This window comes from Meleagris gallopavo, chromosome 1 (assembly GCF_905368555.1).
Source record: "Meleagris gallopavo chromosome 1, MGAL_WU_HG_1.1, whole genome shotgun sequence".
NCBI classification, from domain to species: Eukaryota; Metazoa; Chordata; class Aves; order Galliformes; family Phasianidae; genus Meleagris; species Meleagris gallopavo.
The window spans coordinates 62,452,456-62,468,324 of record NC_139404.1 but is presented as its reverse complement, the minus strand read 5'-3'; the positions used below and the strand labels follow the sequence as shown (position 1 = coordinate 62,468,324).

At 40.9% G+C, this 15,869-nt stretch overlaps 2 protein-coding genes and 1 long non-coding RNA gene across 5 annotated transcripts in view; 1 reads left to right on the top strand and 2 right to left on the bottom strand.

Annotated features, from left to right (window-relative positions):
• The window catches only part of DERA (deoxyribose-phosphate aldolase), a 52,868-nt gene extending 48,568 nt beyond the window's left edge, over positions 1-4,300 (bottom strand). Inside the window, exons 1-2 of one of the 3 annotated variants that reach the window (XM_085230889.1) lie at positions 4,160-4,300; positions 3,123-3,203 (exon numbers count right to left, since the gene is read on the bottom strand). In XM_085230889.1, coding sequence (XP_085087015.1) covers positions 3,123-3,203; positions 4,160-4,190 — 112 coding nt within the window. In that variant the 5' untranslated portion in view covers positions 4,191-4,300. Of the gene's footprint in view, positions 1-3,122; positions 3,204-3,388; positions 3,408-4,159 lie in introns of those variants that run through there. The other 2 variants (XM_010713766.4, XM_085230896.1) reach the window with 2 other exon arrangements.
• Positions 4,240-6,081, top strand: LOC146545362 (uncharacterized). Its single transcript, XR_014885058.1, has 2 exons — positions 4,240-4,546; positions 5,614-6,081. It is a non-coding gene; the product is annotated as an uncharacterized LOC146545362 (long non-coding RNA).
• Positions 6,034-15,348, bottom strand: STRAP (serine/threonine kinase receptor associated protein). The gene is made up of 10 exons (XM_003202477.5): positions 15,100-15,348; positions 13,811-13,946; positions 12,970-13,051; positions 12,649-12,721; positions 11,993-12,089; positions 9,442-9,579; positions 8,724-8,860; positions 7,856-8,005; positions 7,240-7,305; positions 6,034-6,956 (listed from the first exon to the last, which is right to left on the bottom strand). Exons 1-10 carry the CDS (start codon positions 15,209-15,211, stop codon positions 6,895-6,897), a joined length of 1,053 nt encoding a protein of 350 aa, XP_003202525.1. The 5' UTR covers positions 15,212-15,348; the 3' UTR covers positions 6,034-6,894.
• Between the last annotated feature and the right edge of the window lie 521 nt (positions 15,349-15,869).

Here is a 15,869-nt window from a genome sequence, read left to right as displayed (position 1 = left end):
AAATAAATGTGTGTGTCTCTATTCAGAAAAATCACTTATAACTCCTGTTTATTCTTCTTTTTCTCATTAAAAAAGCAGAATAAAACCATTATTTCAAATAGAACTGACCGCCTTTGGATTCTGCCCCTCCTCCACTCCCCCAAGCTTTATAATTTAGTATCCGGCTAAGGAAAACTATATTTAATTAGGCTCATTAACCTTGCAGTGTGAACATGTCTTTTTTTTTTTTTTTTTTTTTTTTTAAATAAGTCATCTGCTAGTCATCTGCACAATCATGTGGCTTCAGGGATAAGAGTAATTAAAGCAGTTACACTATAGCTAATTAGCCAATATTCTGTAATCACTCTTCAAGTTTACTTTTTCCTCTAAAGACATTTGAAAAAATCATATTCAAAATCTTAACAGGAAATTCAACTCCTTCCTTTGAGAACATGAATCCAAAAATACCAAGCAGTTCCTCAGAAAACAATAAATAAAACCACTTCATTAGTATAATTACATAAATATCTAAGATATCTAACACATTCCTCATAAAAAAGACTCAGCTTTTTGGAAGCTTTAGAAAATGTGTAGATGTTACCCTTCAGATGGCGAAACAGAAAGCTAAAAAATGCCTGAGGCTGTAGTTTCACAAGCATTTCAAAGCAGCTCTGTCCCCATAAGAAGCTGCCCCCCAACTGTTTATTTCCTCCTCTGTGCCAAAAACAGCATGTGCGCTCCTCCTTACCATGAACACATGATAAAATGGGCAAAGGAAGTGATGAAAGCTATTATTTCTGGAGAAACGATTATGAAACTGTGTCCTGAACATTTACTGGAGAAATGAAATGCTCAAGTGAATGCAGGCTGAATCCAGCTGGCCATTTATAGCTTAGGAAAAGACTTCAGGATCAGATCTTGTTGAAGAGTTATGTTACCAAGTAAGCTGTTTATGGGCTTGAGGGTAATTCTTTTTTTTTTTTTACGCAGAAGCTGTAAATATTTTCTCATAGTGATTGTTTCAATAGATCTATTTTGTTTTCACATTGGGTTCTTCTTATATGAGAGAAGTTCAGTCTGCAAGTCGTCAGTATTCACACCAAGGCATAAACCCAACTAGAAATAAATAAGTTCAACTACATTGCGATATCGGTGAGATCACACAGTGTTGAGTGTTGGTCACATGAAACAGCTCAGTGCCCTCCAAAGCATTCTGAAAACCACTGATGAGCCTTTTCCCAGAATGTCAGCTGTTCCATGAGCTGTAGAATAACTGGAGCTTGGTTTCCTGCAGCTCTGAGTCCCTCACTTCTTCCCTTGCTGCAGAGACTTCTCCTTATCCCAATAGTCTAGCTTCCTGATATGGTCAGTATGACCATGGAGTAAGGCAGGACATCATTACTTGAATACAGACAAATTAAAGGTGTAATGAGGAGCCATGTCATTGCCGAGCTGTGCCTGCTCTGTTTTTGCACCAACAGTGGAAGCAGTTCAGTCATTCTGCCCAGTGACTTAGTTATCTTTGAGGTATCTGTCTTTATTTCAAACACGATTAAAGTTATCCAGCAGATTCAGAAAGTGTTAAAGAGAAAATAGTGAAGGAACAGAGCCACTGTAACTGATAAAAACAGCTATTAATATATTAGAACATAATTACGCTGTCTTGAAAAGGGATGCAACACTTCATTATCTAAATGCCACTTACCACAGGCTAGCTCTCATATGCAAATGGCTCGGAAATATCAACTACATATAATTAAAAATATCAGTAGAAACATAATGTACGTATCTTTGGCCATTCGACTAGAAGGTTGTGCAACACGGATGGATTTTCTTTTAAAGAGTCCACAAACACATTTTGCAAAACAACTGTAATTAATTATTCATTATTCAGAATGTATACATACACATACATATATATATATGTACACATATATATAAAAGAATATAATAACATAAAAGTAAGTATATATATAAATAATAGAATACTTTGGGTTGGCTTGGGTTAAGTTGGTCTTTCGCCCAACCTCATGCCCAAAGCAGAGCCAGCTTTCAGCTCAGGGCAGTCATCAAGGCCTTATCCTGTTGGGTCTTAAGAATCCTAAAAGATAAGGACTGCACAGCACCTTTGGGCAGCCTACCTCATCACCTAACCATCTCTGCATGAAGAAATTTTTCCTTGCGTCCTCTCAGGTTTCTATTCATTTGTTCTCTCTTGATCTCCAGTCACGCTCAGTCATGAAGAGACTGGCTCCATTTCTTTGATGCTCTCCTTGTATGGATGGGCAAGCTGCCAAAGCTGTGTTGCTCCAGGCTGAACCAGCCCAGCTCCCTCCTCATAGGGCAGCTGCTCCAGGTCACAGTCATCTTGTTGGCCCTCTGCTGTCCTTTATGAAGAAAGGCTAAGAGATCTGTAACTGGCCTGGAGAAAACTGAGAGGGGATCTTACCACTCTTTAGAAATATCTGAAGTACAGCAGTCAAGTGGATGGGGCCAGGCTCTTTTCAGTGGTGTGCAGTGACAGGATTAGGGGCAATGGGCTCAAACTGGAACAAAGGAAGTTCCAGAAAAAAGGAGAAAGAACTTTGTTACTGTGACAGTGTCAGAGCACTGGAAGAGACTGCTGAGAGAGGGTGCAGTCTCCTTCTCTGCAGATATTAAAGCCACACCTGGAAGTTTTCCTGTGCAACCTACTGTAGGGAGGTTGGACTAAATGATTTCCAGAGACTCCCTTTCAGCCCCTATAATTCTATGACTGTAGCTGATTTAAAAATCACTGGGAAGGGATGGCAACAAGTAGCTGGGAGCAATGGCAGTTTAAGTTCAATTAGCTGCAACTGTCAGAGGCCACATGTCACAGCCCTGAAGACATCCATCCCACTGCACTCTCCATTCATAGTCTTGTGCACAAGTTAACCCTATCTCTCGGGCAGGGGAGGACCATTTGTGGGAAGAGAAAGATTAACTCAGAATGTTTGGAATGTACTCAAAGATTGTTTTAGTGGGTCCAAAAAATAAAGACTATAATTTGCTGGTAAGTCACACATTCCATACTTCTTTTCCAGCCAAACATTAATGAGCTCACCTGTCTCTATCAATGATTTTATACTTGGCAGCACCGCCTGCCTTACAAGTAATCCTACCTGTTGGAAGACAACTGTTTGATAGAACTGGACTGACTTCAGATTCAAGTTTCTTGAGTTCCTGCATAGACGGGCAATTAACTGTAAGCATAAATTTACAGTAAGAAGTAGAACACGTGCTTAGCTTACAATAGCTGGAATGCATGTGCAAACTTGTGTACTGACTCCTTTTTGTAACAGACACAGAAGTTTTGCTACTGCATTACTAACACATTTGTGTCAGCAAAGAGAAAGATGCTGTTCAGATGGTTATAGTTCAAACTTACCTGTTTCTGCAAGCAGCCCAAGGATAAGCACATCAGAAGGCAATGTGACAGCTCACTTTTAGAGCTACGTGTCAGTCATTGCAGAGAATGACAACAGAGTTAACTTCAAGTAGTCCACAGGCTAATCCTTTGCATTGTGTATTAACTCTGTGAAAGCGTGTGCCCTCGTGCTAGAGTGTAACAGTGCCGTGTGCCTCCTGAGCTCTGAGACCTGCTGCTCTCTCTCTGCCGTAACATCACCTCTGAATCTCCTACACTTAATGTAGTGCTGCCCTATGGACCAAACTGCCATACCCCTCCTTAAAGTGGCCACTCAGGGGGCTGGTCACCTGAATGCAGCCCACCACTGCACTCGTGTTTGGCTGTGTGGAGAAGTGGGAAGGCTGCTTCGCCGAGCCCGGCAGCAGGAATACAGGTTCCACATAGGCAGTGGCACAGAAAAGCCCGTCTGGGCGGGTCATTAAGTAGGGCGTGGCCATGAAGCCTCAGCGAGCAGGCGGTAAACGAGGAAAATCAAAAGTGAGGCAACGAGAAGTGTTTTTAACACTTTGGGTGAAAGGAAAGGAGAAGGAAACGCGCTCAGAAGGTTTCGCTCGGTCAGGAGCCGGCAGGGGGGAGGCGATGTGACACCGCAGCGAGACGCGGCCCCGGGAACATCAAGCCTCGCGTGGACACGCCCGCGGGCTCCCGCCGCTCTCCAGCCCTCCTACGGAGCACAAGGCCCTGCCCGAGTCCCGCAAAGTTCCCGTCCCGCAGGCCGCCGACCCTTACCCAGCTCGGTGCCCGCGTTTCTAGCCGCCATGGCCCGCGCTCACGGGGCCGAGCGGGGCGGGGAAAGGCAGGCAGCGCCGGTCCCGCCCCGCGCCGGCAGGAAGCGGAGCCAGTAGCGGAGCTCGCGTCGGCTGCGCTGCCCCTGGGAAACAGCCGTCCCGGGCAGCCCCGGGCACCGGCACGACAAGCGAGAGCGAAAAGCAAAGGCGCGGAGGCGGGACACGGTGATGCCAGATGCCTCCGCACCCACACGGCCGCTTCGACTTTTTTGAGAGGGACAGGCGGACGCCATCCCGCTGCCCCGCCCTGGGAACGGCAGCACGGAGCGCCGCCGCCGCCACGCTGCTGAGGTCAAAGAGCTCTTCAGGCTCCTGTAACGCTGACAGAGTAAGGTCGCTATATACTTACTTAGTACAGCTTTCTAGCGACACCAGCAAAATCACAGAATCCTTAGAGTTGGAAGGGACCACTGAAGTCCACCTAGTCCAACTCCCCTGCAATGAATGAGGACACCACAGCTAGGTCAGATTGCCCAGGGCCTGATCCAGCCTTTTGCCTTGGAAAGACTTCAGGGACAGGGAATCAGCCACATCACTAGGCAGCCTATTTCAGTTCTCACCATCCTCACTGTAAAATATTATCTTGTATCTAACCTGAATCTACCCTCCTTGAGCTTGAAAATACTTCCCCTTGTTCCATCACCACAGACTGCTAAACAGTGTCCCCTTCTTTCCTGTAGCTGCCCTTTAGATACTGAAAGCCCACTATCAGATCACCTTGCCTTCTCCACACTGAACAGCCTCAGCCCTCTCAGCTTCTCCTCACAGGAGAAGTGTTCCATTCCATGGATGGAACAACCTATGGAAATAGAAATCTAGCAATAAGACTATTGACAATTTCATGTTTTGTTTTTTTTTTTTTCCCCTTAGATTTCTAATGATGCAAGATTTCAAGAAAAAAAATTACTAAACATCATCAATATGAATATTTGCAATTTCAGCCCTACTCATTAACTCCTAGCACAAAAACCACAAACTCCCAACAGAATCTGGGAAAGCAATGAAGGGCTAAAGCTCTTATGTTTGGGAACATTAGTGCAGCATTCTCTATGAAATGCTCAGTAGTCTACTTGACATACAGCACAAGAAGTTTCAGTAAGGCATGGAGGGGGCCTTCTGGTTTTAAATGCATCTTATTCAGCTGGTAAAGTAAGGAAGAATAAGATTTGGAATCCTCATAATCCCTAAATGAATTAGAAATTACTGAAATGAACTATTAGCAGTAAATGAGAGGGGCACTTGTTTTAAGGTCAAAATTTGAACAATTATTCGAAAATTAATTTTGTAGTTACTGAATTGATGAATTTCTAATGATACCACTGTATATCAAGAAACCAAGACTAACTTTATCCTTCTTTATTTTCCTTATTTACTCTATTCCTCCCCCTTCCACAGAATAAATTAAGGCTGCAATCAACCTCCAGAGACAGAGTCCAAACCCCCTACTCAGGCAGGCTCAGCTGAAGCAGATTCCCCAGAGCCATGTCCAGTTGGGTTTTAAGCATCTTCAACACTGAAGCCTCTACAGCTGTTCCAGGCAACCTCTTCCAAATTTGCCCTCACTGAGAAAGTGTTTTCTTACGATTAAACAGAATTATTTGTTTCAATTTATACTCAGGTTTTCAAACGTTAAGCTTCAATTTTCTTCTAACATTACTGGATGCCACTGGAGAAAGAGTCAGAAGATTAAGGACGAGTCTCAACATGAAAAATCAGGACAATATATGAACGTGTTTATATAGTGTTTTTCCTTTCCAAAAAGAACAACTTACGCAAATCTTTCAGCATTAACATTAAAGGAAGTGACAAGCAGAAGAATAGCAATATTTTCTTTAATGATTAAAGTATGGGTTTTGACCTTGAGAGTGTGACTTTTTTTATCCAGTTTAGAGTACTAAACCCAAGGTTTTTACAAACTCAGCCAACCTCTGAGATTTTCATGTACAACCACGTATTTCAGTCAGTACATTTAGTTTAGGAGTTCTCAATGCTTTTGATTTAGAGACTCACTTTTACATTCAAAAGTTAAAGAATAAAATGATGATAGGCTTACATATCAAGAAACTTGCCACTCTCTGGACCAAACACTAAAACATTCTTATTGCTTTCCCTCTGTAGAGTACAAAAACAGATGCTAGAGAGTATTATACCATTAACTTGGCTTTTCCATTCCATGAACCCAACGCTAAACAGTAAAGCTAGGAGTTTTGAGAGGCATTTTATTTAGACAACTGAAAACAGTTAAACATTCAGAAGCAGTGTACAATGAAACAAAAACTGAATACTTTTAGTACATAATCCCCTTTTCAACTAAAGCCAAATCTTCCAACTTTAAAGAAAAAAAAATGGGTAAAAGCCATGTTTTTTTTTTTCTCTGTAATAAAGAAAACACACTACAATGAGTCTAATTGAAATTGGAGAGACTGGATCTTGGCTTGCACACTTCTTTCAGAAGACAGTAGGCAGTTATGCTAAAAAGATAGCAAAACTCTACTACTTGTCTTTTTTTGGATACTCAGTTCTCTTACAGACAACACCTAGCCAGTTCCACTGCATTCTCATCAATTACTGCCCATCTTTGCCTTACGTAGAGAGTGCACTCTGGAAGGCTGCTGTTTATCACTGCTCACTTGATTTAGTCTTGTATGTCCATACGTTGCATAACAGTTGAGATAATCACGCCTTAACTTCAGGAGTTGAGCTGTACACTGAATCTGAGTTTTCAGAGGCAACTTCTTCTGCAATTAAAGAGAGAGAATCAATTTACATAATAAACCAAAGAACGCTGCAGTGATATTTTAAAGACTGGTTTTGTTTTCTTTTCCACTTAACCCAATTCAGATTTTTCTACCATATCTCTTAAGTTTGCAAGATCACACAGCTCTAGTCACTATTTTGACACATAACATACAGTTTCCTAGAAATGCTCAAAGATCTTCAGAGGAGTGAAAAATGCCAGAAGGTACTTGGAAAAAAGTTAACTCTTCCCTACTAAAGAAAGTTGGCAGTTCAATGTATTACCTATTTCCTCCTCTGCAGTTCCTGGAAGAGTGGTCCTTGCTTTTGCTGCTTCTGCATTCTCCTCTTCTGTAGGAAGGAGAAAAAGTGGTTAGTACCTTCCCTTCCACTCAACTCAGAGTGAAAAGTGGGTTTTACTCTGAAAACAAACAAAAAAATCCCACTTATTTAGCATTAAGGAGAAAGAGCTGGGTAAGCAATTCCACCAGTTGTTATTGTTTGCAGTTTTCTAAGCACTGCCTCCCGAGCTCCCTCCCCTCAAAAATGCTAGAGAAAGTACAGAGAAAGCTTGTAAGAATCTGCAGAAGGAGGGGTATATACCTTAAATATTCACAGAATTATTTCAAACCTCTTGCTCTATAACATGAAGATTTGAGGCTATACGAGCAATTTGATACAAAGTGCCAATATTAATTAAGCTCTCATTTAAGTTGCTTAAATGACAGCTACAGAAGTAAAACCTTAAATCCAACAGACTTCAGTGTCTATGAAGATGCCAAATGACAGTAGAGATCCCATAACAAATTCAGATGACGTTTGCCATTTATATCACTACTAAGATTTCTGAATGAAGCAGCCAAATAACACCAGGAAAAAGAAAACAAAAGCACACGCTTACCAGGAACTACACACTTCCAAAGACCATAGGTTTTCCCTACTGTTGTCTGCCACAGCCTTAGTGTACCATCCTCTGAGCCACTGGCATATAACTCCCCATCAGGGCTAAATCTCACACAATGAATTGGACCGAAGTGCCCTTTGTAAGATTCTATAAGAGAACATATCGAGGTGAATAATTTCTAACTTCAGGCAATAGCAGAAATAAATGAGTAAAAACTAACTAGAAGGAGAAGAAAAATATGGACTTCTCCCATACATTATTTTTGATAAAAAAACAACATTTCTGATAATTAGTATCCCCACAACTTTTAATAAAGTGTTAATGTTATCTGATTTAAATGCCAGAAGACAGGCATTGAATTATTATAGGCAAAATTACAGAGCAAGCCAACAGCATAGAGTACATATGCTCCGTTTCATCAACCACTTATTATATACACATCTACATAACTTTAAACAAAGACAGGAGCAATAGATGAAAATACACTTAAAAATGCATTACACTTGGCCAGCATTAAAATACAATCCAGTAACTGTGATTCATTAGACATAATGAATGCCACAGTGCGACATTTAAGTTAACATATAGTTTGCTATTGCAGCAGTATGGGATGACTCACCTTTTTTTTTTTTCCCCCTAATAGCTGCACAGCTATTTAGCAGAGGCTTTAATTAGATCTATAAGAGTAACATTAGGTATACTAACAAAGGATTAAGTCTCCTAACTGACTACTTACATTTCCATTATCTTGTACTCAAATAAGTTTGCAGCACAGCATGCTCTACAAGTTTAATTCATTAGCCACTACATCATTTAACTAATACCTGTCAGAACTTGTTTTTTTTATTATTGAAGTCAAACATACCTAATTCTTCTCCTGTGTTATAGTCATATTTATAGAGTTTAAAATCTTCACCACCTGCAACCAAACATTCTTTCTCTGGGTGAAGGGATGCAGAATTGATTGTAGCAGGTGCTTCAAATGATTTAATCTGCTCTAGACTGAAGAAGAAAAAAAAAGTTATTTTTTTACCTTTTTTAGAGGTTCTGAAGAAAGGACTTGTGATTCTATCTAATCACAGTTACTTTAAAAAAAAAAAAAAAAAGACACCCACATGCAGTTTCCAAGACAAATTTTAACATTGGCAAGTCAAGCTCAAAGTTTAGAAACAGCAAGTTCAGAATAAGCAAAACACATAGAATAAGTTCACACATTTCAAACTACTTTCTGGTACATATTTATGACTGCAACTTGCTTAAAAACATCATAGAAATTGTATAAATTAGTTCTCTTAAATCACTAAATTGAACTCTGGATGAAAATCTTATTTAATGACAACTCCAGCTAGTTTTGAGCTATGAAAATGGTACTGATCCATTACAGTCTACCATCTTGCAGACAGTCAGGGTCCACTATTTTAGAAAAGGATAGTTGTTTCAGACTTTGCCTCTGACAACATGGTAGGTAAAGATATCTACTGACATCACTTCTAACAGCTTCGTGATCTTGGCCTTGTGCTGTCAATTTTCCTCACAATCAAACCCGTAACTCAAGTCAAAAAGATTCTGTGTTTTGGACTCACGTTTCTGCACTATGAAAAGCGATAGTCTTCCCATAGGTTATCACAAGTATTTGCCCTTCTGGAACATACTCCATGCTGCTCACAGACATTGCAACATTTAGCGCCTTCACTTCAGTCATGGTACTCCTGTCCCAGAGGCTTAAGAAAAAAAAAAATCAGAAAGACTCTCAGATCAATTCAGCAAATCAGTTTCCACCACCACCCACGGCATGCTGTGGTTGCGAAAAGCCACCTAAAGAACATTCCACAGACACTTCAGTATGCTTTACTTACATGAGAATTAAGGCAAGTTTACATTAGAATACTGCTACTGTTAAAGCTTAATAACAACATTAAACAGTACGCATACTGTTTTACTGTTTAATTACTCAAGGATTCTCTTAAAAGGCTAAAAGCCTTATTACATGTCTCCTGAACAACACAGCTTCCTAGAAGCAAAGCTTTAAGACTGCATTCTGCCTTTTTAAACTCAAAACAAAAAGAGATATAATACTAATTTAAGAAAATGATAGACTCACTGAATATAATTTAGCACTTTACCTAGGCAGGCAAGAAATAATCTATACAGACATCAAATCGTAACAAACTGTCCCACACAACATCCTGGTCACCAAATTGGAGAAAAAAAAATGTATTTGATGGATGGACCACTTGCCAGATAAGGAATTGGCTGAATGGCTGCACTCAAGTGCCCAACTGGAGACCGGTGATGAGTGGCATTCCTCAGGGAAAGGTTCTGGGACTGATACTATTTAATATTTTTGTAGGTGACATGGACAGTGAGATTGAGTGCACCCTCAGCAAGTTTGCAGATGACACCAAGCTGAGTGGTGCAGTTGATACACTAGAAAGAAGGGATGCATCTCAAGCAAGACAGGCAAGAGAGGTGGGCCCATGTAGCCTTATGAAGTTCAAGAAGCCCAAGTGCAAGGTCCTGCACTGGGATTGGGGCAATCTTAAACACAGGTACAGATTGACCAGATAATAGCTTGAGAACAGTCCTAAGGAGAAAGAATATTTTGGGAATGTTGTTTGATGAAACTCAACACAAGCCAGCAATGCAGGCTTGCAGCCCAGAAGGCCAACTGCATCCTGGGTTGCATCAAGAGAAGTGTGACCAGCAGGTCGAGAGAGTTGATTCTGCCCCTCTACTCTGCCCTCATGAGACACCACCCGGAGTACTGTGTCAGTTCTGGGACCTCCAACACAAGAAGAACATCAAGATGTTGGAGCAGATCCAGAGGAGGGCCACCAAGATGATCAGAGGGCTACAGACTTCCCCTACAGGAATATACTGAGAGAGCTGGGGCTCTTCAGGCTGGAGAAGAGAATGCTCTAGGGGAACCTTACAGCAGCATTCCATGAAGGGGCCAACGGGAAAGCTGGAAAGGGACTTCTTAGAAGTTGCAACAGGACGAGGGTAAATGGTTTTAAACTGGAAGAAGGCAGATTCAGACTAGACATTAGGAAGAAATTCTTTAGTGTGAGGGTGGTGAGACACTGTAACTGGTTGCCCAGCAAGATTGTGGATGCTCCCACTTTGGAGATATTTGAGGCCAGGCTGGATGGGGCTTTGAGCAACCAGGTCTAAGGGGAGATGTCCCTGACTACAGCAGGAGAGATGGAACTAGATGATCTTAATGGTGCCTTCCAAACCAAACTATTCTATGATTCAGTGAAGTAAGAAACTTGTAAGTTAACTGAATGCTGTATTTCTATTTCTAAAATTCAGAGAAAAAAAGATCAGTCTTTTGCCTATCTTGAATGAGGAACCTGAACAGAAATGCAACCAAAATGGAAACAAGGAGACTACAACTGTGATTTCACCCTATCCACTGTCCTTTCGCAAAGCAGAAAGCCACTATTACTCTGTGCCATAAACGTAAGAATAATGAGACAAGTAGGCATGAGATGATGTTGATCATATCAACCAGAAAGGTGAGGAATCAGCAAGGCACATCTTCCTTCTTTTTTGGTCAGCATAGTTTGAGAAAGGATCTTTGTCATTTGATCTCCCCAGCAGCCAAGTCTGTCTAGGTTTTACCCATCTACATTTAACTGGATGATCTATCTTATAAAGCCACAAAAGTTTTCTCAACTTATCAGCGTGGCAGAGAAAGACAGCTACGACTATTAAGAGAGCACTGTCTCCAGAGAGGCTTTCCTCTCTTTTATCTCAGCCCTCACCTTATGCGTGTTTCAAGGCTTGACTGCAGAAGGCAAGGCAGTGACACTTCATCTAGTGTCTTCACAAGACCTCACCAAGCAATTAATTTCCTCCAGGATTATGAAAATCAAATTAATTCTACTATTCAATTATCAAAGACCACCTCTTCCTACCAGGGAGGACACGCTTATGGTGCAAATCAGAATCGCCACAAAAATTCCATCTCCAGCAACATATAAAAACTGGATTACATGCGCATATGCTAATCTAGAATCAAACAGCCTGTGTTACTGTTTCCTAAGAAAGAACAATCTTCTGACAGAAATTGTACACTGTAAGTAAGTGTGAGTTTCTTAGAAAACTAGAAGTTTTTTTTTTTCTTACCGTACAGTTTTATCATCAGCTGAAAGAATCTGTTTGTCATCACTGCTCCATAAAGCCTTTTTAATACCAGAAGTATGCCCACTGACAACATCAGGTTCTTAAAATAAGAACGAGTATTTAGTACACATAAGAACATAAATAAACATCATGCAATAGTTTAGGAACTCTGGTAATCTATATGGAATTTCTATTTGCTAGAAACTCAAAATTAATTCAAACACTACTGACTTTATTTACAGATTTCAATCTAGGAATCTATACAATTATCTAAACTTAAGAAGCTTCACTAGGTTAACATCGATATCAATTAGCTTTGTATCCTTTTTCAGCAGTTCAGTATTAATATGAATTTAAGCACAGTTAAACATGAATAGATTTTTCCCTTTCAGGTAGTGGAACTTTAGTTAGACCTACTCATAGTAAGTCCATGTTGAAGTAAAACATGCTATCCCTGAAACCCTTCATAGATAAGCTCTATTTCACTTCAAAGACTAACACAATTTGATTTAGTATAGAAAACTGTCACATTCTTTGTAGAACAAGCTCAAGCGTGTCTTGTGAGTCACAACAAAGTTTAGAACTCATACTTAACTCAAGCACAAGAAAAATCAACAAAACAGAAAACCAGCAATAACCAACTCTAAGTGCAGACTCACCTGCTTCTGGCTTGCTTAAATCATAGATGCGCAACAATTTATCTTGTCCACCTGTTAACAGATAATTGCTATCCTGAAACAGAAGTTATAAAGGGTCAACTGTATTTTGAATTGAAATATCAGCCTTCATCCATAAGCCTTAAAATATCAGTTATTTATCTCAGTTTCTAAAATATTTACTACAACTTGTTTGTAAGATCAACGCTTAAATGTATGCTAAACTACTTGCCTGCCAAAACAGATATATAAAAAAGTAGCAAATAACAAAACATACTAAAGACCTTACCTCTCTGTTGAGTATGCTATAAAGATTTTTCATACCTGTGTAAAATCCACACTTTTGACAATGTGTTTGTGAGCCAATGTGATTAGTTCATCTCCTGACACAGCATCCCACACTTTCCTAAATAAGAGAAAACATGTACATTTCAGTAGCTCTAGGACAAATCTGAACAGACAAATTAAGTTGTCTCTCCTAACCTACCCTATATAATCCTTCCTGACACTATCATAATATTTTTTATCATAAATGCTACATTCTAATGAACTACAGACGTATAAGCATACCACATATTCTTTTACTGAAGTATTTTTTGTTACTATCCCACCATTTTCTTTCACTCACTTCTTCAGGATAACACACGATCAGCATTTTAGATTTAAGACAAAGGCACCTCTTCTCCACAACTTTTACAGACTGAAGTCGAATAACTGGATTTGAATCATCAAATATACTAACATACACCGGAAACAGTTCAAACAAGCAAAACAAAAATAAAATAAATGATTCACTAATACTTCTGCATGTCTCCTTTTAATAATAAGTGTCTGACTGGTACACAAAATGAAAATCACTCTTGCCACTCTGGTATAACTACAATACTAAAGTCTTGAACTGCACAGTACTGTTTATTCTAGCAAATCAGCTCATCAATTTTAGGTATACTTGTCAAGAAACAACCACAGTTGCTCAGCAAGATAGAATTAGCTATAGCTGCTCATAAAAATTTTAAATTCCAGGTTGTAATATAGTTATAAGGTAACAATTTACTTAAAAAAACAAAAACAAAAAAAAAAAACAACCACAGCAACTTACTACAGACATATTAAAAAAAAGGCTATTGACTGAAATAAAAAACTTCAAAAGCAGGTAATCACTTACGCTGTAAAATCTGCAGCTGCTGTAGCTGCTTTAGTGGCATCTTTGTTCAAAGTAGCACCCCAGACAGCACCTTTATGACCTAGGAATGTGCCAATCCAGTCTCCTGTGTCACCTTGACGTAGCATAGGCTTTCCATCTTCGGAAAAACAAAACCAGTATTCAGACAACACAACAAAAAAGAAAGCTGTTTTAGGAAACGGTTCCCTTGCACCAACATGGAACAAAAGTTCAACCACAGTTAGACTGGCCTCCCTTAATGGAAATACCATATACACTATGAAGCTATTTGTGAAATAGTTTAGCTGAAGAACTTAAATATACAGTTGCACCTCTAGCATGCATGTAAAGCCACAGATACTAAAATATTATACCAAATGAAATTCAAGTTTTCTTTTGGTTTTCTTTCTACAATAGAAAGGAGCACCTTTTGTTGTTTGTTGCTTTTTTTTTTTTAACATAGTCAAGTTTTTCTATAGCAGGTCAGTTCCATTGATTATGAAATAATATTTTCAGATTAACAAGACACAAAAAGGAGTCTTGGGTTTATAATGAGAGATGTTTACAGAGGTGCTGTAAAAATGAAATAGAAAGCCTTTATTGTGATTATTTTTTGCTAGGAGGCTATCAGATACAGTTCACACAAAGAAAAAGAGCTGAACAAGAAGTCCTCAGAAAGGATGAGGAATGTTCCTTTAGACTTGTGAACACACGTGAAGATTAATACTCATACACATATGAAATGAAAATGCTACTCTTATAAATGAGCAGAAGAAAGTTCTCATGGGAAAGGAAACAGAAATCACTGCTCTGCAATCAGCAAGGCAGCTGCCTCGGTTGAAAAGGAGCCGGCTTTAAAGGGTGTACGGGATATGTACACAAGTTACAGCTACTTTAAAACAACGATTTTCAAGCCTTTCCTTCATAAGTGGGATTCAACCTGAATGAATGGGAGCCACAACACCCTGCGGGCTAAAACGCTGCAAAAACCCTCCAACCGGTTCCCTTCTCCATCTAGTCACGCTAGAAGCAGGTATTATTTTAAGAGCACCAACGCCCCGCCGAATGCTCGCTTCGATCCTCCTCCTCCTTCCCACTCTCCCCATGGCAAACCTTTCAAATAGATACCTGCGGTCGCAGCCACGCGCAACCCGTTTACAGCGGCCCCCAGACCCGCCCGCTGCCCACGCGGGCTTAGGGAGGAGCAGGCCCAGGCCCAGTGACTGCCGCCCTTGCAAGGGGCCGGTGAGGCAAACGCGGCCGCCCACCCCTCGCCCACCAGTCGCGCTCACCCTTGCAGGCGCTGATAAGGAAGTAGCCGTAGGGGGTGACGCCGCTGAAGGCCAGGTCCACCACGGGCCGCGTGTGCCCGGAGCACGTCAGAGGGGTCTGCCTCATGGCCATGGCGGCGGCTGAGCTCGGGACGCGCAGGGAGCTAGGCAGGGACGCGGCTATCCTACAGCAGGGTAGGAAACGGCGACCGCGGTGTTGGCGGCAGCGGCGGAAATGACGGCGGCGGAAGCGCTCCGGAGCGGAAGCTACGTCAGCCAGCGGGTACGGAACCGGAAGTGCCGGTAGGCGTCACGTGGGGGCGCAGCGTGCTGTGAGGAGCTGAGCGGCCAGGTTGCCGGCGGGGTGCAGTTGGCGGGACAGTGTCCCCTGCTTCTACGTTCTGCTTCCTGTAGTTATAGCGCTGCGCTGAACTAGTCAGCTCTGTTTGTAATCTCTGACTTGTAATATTACAGAAACTAACCAGATTTTGTAATTTCATGACCTTTTTTTGGTTGTTGTTGTTTGTTTGTTTTTGCAAAATCATAGAATCCTAAAAGTTGGAAGAAGCCTCTGAGATCATTTAGTTCACCCATCAACCCATCAGCACTGTGCCCATTAACCACGTCCCTCAGTGCAACACGAATGTGTTTCTTCACACCATCAGGGATGGTGACTCCACCACTTTCCTGAGCAGTCTGTGCCAATGCCTCACTGCTTTTTGAGAAGAATTTTTTCCTAATACCCGAGCTGAACCTCCCCTGGTACAACTTGTTGGAAATATCCAAATAAT

Coding starts and splice junctions, on each gene's coding strand:
- STRAP (XM_003202477.5), bottom strand. CDS start 15,211: ATGGCCATGAGGCAGACCCCTCTGACGTGCTCCGGGCACACGCGGCCC. Junction 13,052..13,810: donor GCAGCTGCAGATTTTACAGC/GTAAGTGATTAC, acceptor TCTCTTATTTAG/GAAAGTGTGGGATGCTGTGT. Junction 12,090..12,648: donor TTTAAGCAAGCCAGAAGCAG/GTGAGTCTGCAC, acceptor TCTTATTTTAAG/AACCTGATGTTGTCAGTGGG.